The sequence below is a fragment of the Anastrepha obliqua genome, chromosome 3 (genome assembly GCF_027943255.1).
Source record: "Anastrepha obliqua isolate idAnaObli1 chromosome 3, idAnaObli1_1.0, whole genome shotgun sequence".
Lineage (NCBI taxonomy): Eukaryota > Metazoa > Arthropoda > Insecta > Diptera > Tephritidae > Anastrepha > Anastrepha obliqua.
Window position 1 is genome coordinate 68276124 of NC_072894.1, and position 4993 is coordinate 68281116.

Sequence of the window (4993 nt, forward strand, 5' to 3'; positions counted from 1 at the left end):
ACCATTGGATTGTTCCAATAAATTCCGAACGCCGTTGTGCAAATAAGTGTGGTGGGAAATCAAAATACAAATGCCAAAAATGTGCAGTAGGCCACCATCCTAAGTATTTCATGGAGTATCATGTAGAGCCCAATACTTAAATATATTTTATATATAATTATTTATTTATTTAATATAATGAAATATACTTATAAATAAATATATTACATATTTGTGGCAGCACTAGCAACAATGCCTTCAGCTGCTTAGTGTATATAATAGATGCTACTATATTAGTATTAGTATAAATAATTTTAATTTGTACAACCAAAATTAAATTTGATAGTTTAAGTTCATTAAATTTTGTTACTTAATTTAGCTTTGCTGATATATTTGTATATTATTGAAATATTTTCTGCAGTAGGCGCTTTTAAAAGCTCTGATGGTGTGTTCGATGAAAATATTTCTCCCCTGATCTTGCTGAGTGCTGGGCATGTATCCAGGATGTGTAGCGTAGATGTTGATGTGCTGTTACAATAAGCGCAACCTGGATCGTAGCTTCTATTGAGAAGATGTTGGTGTGAAAGTGCACAATGTCCGAGGCGTAGTCTTGAGAAAACTTTGAGCGCTGGAATACTACATGTTGTAGGGTAGGCTGTTTTAGTTTTGTTAGGATTAATAAGGCGATACCGGTTATTGTAAGTGCTCCATAACTCTTTTTGTTGATTTTCTTTCATTTTGTAAATATAGCGTAATATATCATTTTTCTCGTTTGTCTCTACGTAGTAGCAGGGCATATGTGGTACCTTTTTAGCTTCCTTATCGGCTACATCGTTGCCATGGATACCGCAGTGGCTCGGTACCCACATTAATTTTATTTTAGTCTTATATGCAATCAGGGTATCTCGAATACATGCAATTAGCGGGCTTACGTTATTTGGGTTCTGAATCGCCATTATTGTTGAGAGGCTATCGGTGCATATGGTGTATTTTCCTTTTGACGTTACCGCCCATTTTGCTGCTGATTTCACAGCATAGGCTTCGGCTGAGAAAATGGAGCAGTAGGGTAATAGCAACCCTTTGCTTATAATACAAGAATCGTCAGAAACGACTGCATACGCGGTATTAGCATAATCTTTTGATCCGTCGGTGTATATGAAACTCCAACCGTTGGAGTGAAGTTGGTGTTTTCGACTCGTAAAAACTTGTTTGAAAGTATCTGCACAGGTGTTGTGCTTTGGAAAGCACATTAATTCGTCTACCAAAAAAGAGGAATGTAGCGCCCATGGGGGATGTTTGCTGATTTTTAAGCACCTTGGTTTTATGTCAGGCTCAAGATGCGCTGTCTTTTGAACAACCCGATGGATGACTGATTGCTTTTTTATATGCCGTTTTCGCGTAACCGCTTGTTTTACTTTGTTGTGTAATATCGGATTATGGGTATAAAAAAGTTTAGGTATCAGTCGTAATGTGCTCAATTCGAGTCTTTCTTGGATATGTGGCATGCCAGTTTCAGCAAGTATATTCTTTGTATTCGTTGTGGGAAAAGCTCTGATGCTGCGTCTGATAGCCGAATGGTATGGCGCGTAAAGTTTTTTAAGTGAGTTTCCAGCGTGGTGCCCATATATTGGAAGGCCGTAATCAATGGCTGATAGGAGTAGAGCCTTAGTTGTGTTGATTAGGATATTCGGATGAATATTTGATTTTTGCGATGAGAGGAATTTAATAATACTTAGTTTATCAAATAACTTTTTTCTTAAAACTAAACAATGCTCCTTAAAGTTAAATTTGGCGTCAAATATGATACCTAAAATCTTAAGTTTATTTACATTTGGTATTTGAGTGTTGTATCTTAAATTAAATCCATCACATGTTTTTTTGTGGCAAATATGTAAAGTGTTACATTTTTGAAATGATATGTTGGCTCCCGATGTGAGAGACCATTCAGAAATTTTGTTTAAGATTTCTGTAAAAGTATCTTTGACTTGCGTCAAATCGAATCTTCTTGAAAAAATCAGAACGTCATCTGCATAAATACAATGTTCTACTGGGAACTGGGATATAATTTGGCTAATTTTATTAAAAGCGTTCATAAATATTGTGACTGATATTGGAGAGCCTTGAGGTATACCATTTTCTAACGGAACGCAGTGTGAGTAGTTATTATTGAGTTTAACTCGGAATTTTCTATTGCTCAAAAACGTTTTAACAAAGTTGTAAATTTTTGGGCCTACTTTGCAGTTGGCTAGTTCTTGAAGGACGTTATGTGCACCGATACGATCGTATGCCTTCTCGAAATCTAGACTTAGAGCTGTTAAATGCCCCTTATTGGCGATTGCGGTTGCCGCGGAGTGTTCGAAATGTAGTAGAGCGTCTAAAGTACCATGCCCTTTTTTGAATGCTACTTGGTTGGCGCTAATTGACTTAGTTTTTTCTGAAAACCACATAATCCTTTTGGCTAATATTTTTTCTAATATCTTTCCTAAGCAGGGTAATAAGGATATGGGACGGTAGCTGCTAATTTCCAACTGCGGTTTGAGAGGTTTAGCTATTGGTATTGCGTCTGCTACCTTCCAACTCTGTGGGTAAACACCTTGCGCAAAAATTTCGTTGTACAAGTTTACTATCCTTTTTTTAAAGGGAGAAGGACAGTTTTTCAACAAAGGGTATGATATCCTATCAAGGCCTGGTGTTTTCCCCTTAGAGTTGGCGACGGCTCTCTCAAACTCGTCAGTAGTGATATCAGACTCCAGATATTTTGCAGAGATACTTAGTTTCCCTTCAGGTTTATAAAGTCGGTTAGTAATGCTATTCTTTTTTTCTATGAACTCATTCGAAAAGTTGGAATTTTTAGAGTAGGAGCTCCAATAATTTGCAAATTCGTTCGCTATATTACTAGGGTCGGTATATATACCGTTTGGAGTATTTATACAGGTTATGGCGTTTGATCTCCTAATGCCCGATAGGCGCCCTAAGTCCTGCCAAATTTTCTTTGTGCTGCTTTGCGGGTTAATGTTAGAAGTAAAGTCTTCGAAAGCATTGCGTTTTGCTTTTTTTGCTTCGTGTTTGAAAATGGCATTGTTACGTTTGTATAATAAAAGATCGTGAAAATCTCGTGTACATTTATATTTGTACCAACTCTTTTGCTTTAGGGTTCGTAGTTTTTGTAAATCACTATTCCACCATGGCGTATATCGTGTTAGGCTGAAGTTTTTTGTCTGCGGAATGGAAAAGTGAGCTGCAGTACAAATAACTTTTTTTATTGAGGCTGCTTCTTTATTAATATTAGTTGAAACCGGGTACTTCGTGGATATATTTGTGCACATTTCTTGATATTTAGCCCAATCTGCTTTGTCTGTTAAAAATTTAGGCTTACATTTGTTTTTGTTGTGCTCCTTATTGGATACTATTTCAATAACAATAGGAAAATGGTCACTTCCGTGAAGGTCATCGATTATTTTCCATGTACTGAGAGGTACCAAATTTGGTGTACATGTTGTTATATCGACGTGCGTGAAAGTATGATGAGTTGAAAAGTGAGTGGGGTTTCCATCGTTTAGTACAACCATATCAGTCGATAACAAAGAGTCTTCAATAATAGCGCCTCTGTCATTAACAGATGATGAGCCCCACAGAGGACTCCAGGCATTCACGTCGCCTAACCATAGCCTGGGCCCAGTTGCCTTATTTAAAATTTCAAATATATGTGTATGTGAAAATAGTTTATTTGGTGGTATGTATGTATTAATGATAGTGAGCTTTGGGTTATGCGAGATTTCTACAGCAATACTCAGAAGATCATCGTCAGTAAACAGAATTTTGTGAGGTATTCCTCTTTTAACTAAAATGGCAACACCTTGTTTACCATATAGGTTTTGGGGTGAATTGAAAAAATGGGCTTCATATCCGCTTGGAGGGTATGCTTTCTTATTGTGAGGGATATGAGTTTCTTGTAAGCATAAAAGGGATGGGTGGAGTTCTTTTATTAGTAATAGCAATTCGTGGTAATTATTGAAATATCCATTAATGTTCCATTGAAGTACCGAGATCATTGTGAAGGTAGACTAGTGTTTTTATGCGCGACAAAAATGGTGTAGTTGGTTATAAAGAAAATTAGTGAGGTAATTCTGTATTTGTTTTTGATTCCATATTAACATCTTGTTGCTCAATTGGGAGAGCTGGTAGAGGATCAGCAGGAGAAAAAGGGTTATCGTTGTTGATTGAGTTGTTTGCTGTCAATGCATTGAATTGTTGATAAATATTTTCGTGGGTGAAGTAAGTGGTTGTGTTGCCTGTATGTTGTTGGTTGGAAATTAATTGGGTGAGAATATTACTGAGAGGATTATCATGATTTATGTTTTGTTCTATGTTTTGTTGAGAGGTATTATTTGGTAAATTAGGATTTAGTTGTTGTGGTTCAGTTGGAGGTAAATTATTTGTTTTTGAACTGTTTAGAGATTGTGATGAGTCATTTTGTTGTTGTTGATTAAGTGTGTTAAAATTTTGTGTGACAGAAGCGAAAGAGGGGCCACCAATAATTGAAGGAATTTGGTTTTTGTACAGTGTAATTGCTTCTTTCATTGTACATTTATTTTCAACTTGGATTTTTAAAATCTCTTTAGATTGTTGGTATTTTGGACAAAGCTTATCATATGCTGGATGATTTCCGGAACAATTTGTGCACATTGTTCGGGTACATTTTTGGGGGTCATGAGAGGGGAGATTGCATTGTTGGCACATTTGTGGGTTATTGCATCGTTTCATCGTATGATTGAGTTTACCGCAATTCTTACACCGCATTGGGTTTGGGAAATAAGGTTTAACCATTACTGAATGCCATGTGATATCGACTCTATTCGGAAGGTGGAATTTGTCGAAAGTTAGGAGACATACTCCGGAGTGTTTTTGTTTTCCGTCAATAAGTTTGGAAAATTTATAAACCTCTACAACACCTTGGTCAGCTAAGCCCTTTACAATTTCATCCTCACTTAGGTCATTTAGACATGGGGCGTAA

The 4993-nt window shown here is 36.6% G+C and overlaps 1 protein-coding gene across 1 annotated transcript; it reads right to left on the reverse strand.

Annotated features, from left to right (window-relative positions):
- Positions 1-335: 335 nt before the first annotated feature.
- LOC129242834 (uncharacterized) lies at positions 336-1606 on the reverse strand. The gene has a single exon (XM_054879699.1). The coding sequence runs from the start codon at positions 1482-1484 to the stop codon at positions 336-338; it is 1149 nt and encodes a 382-aa protein (XP_054735674.1). The 5' UTR covers positions 1485-1606.
- Between the last annotated feature and the right edge of the window lie 3387 nt (positions 1607-4993).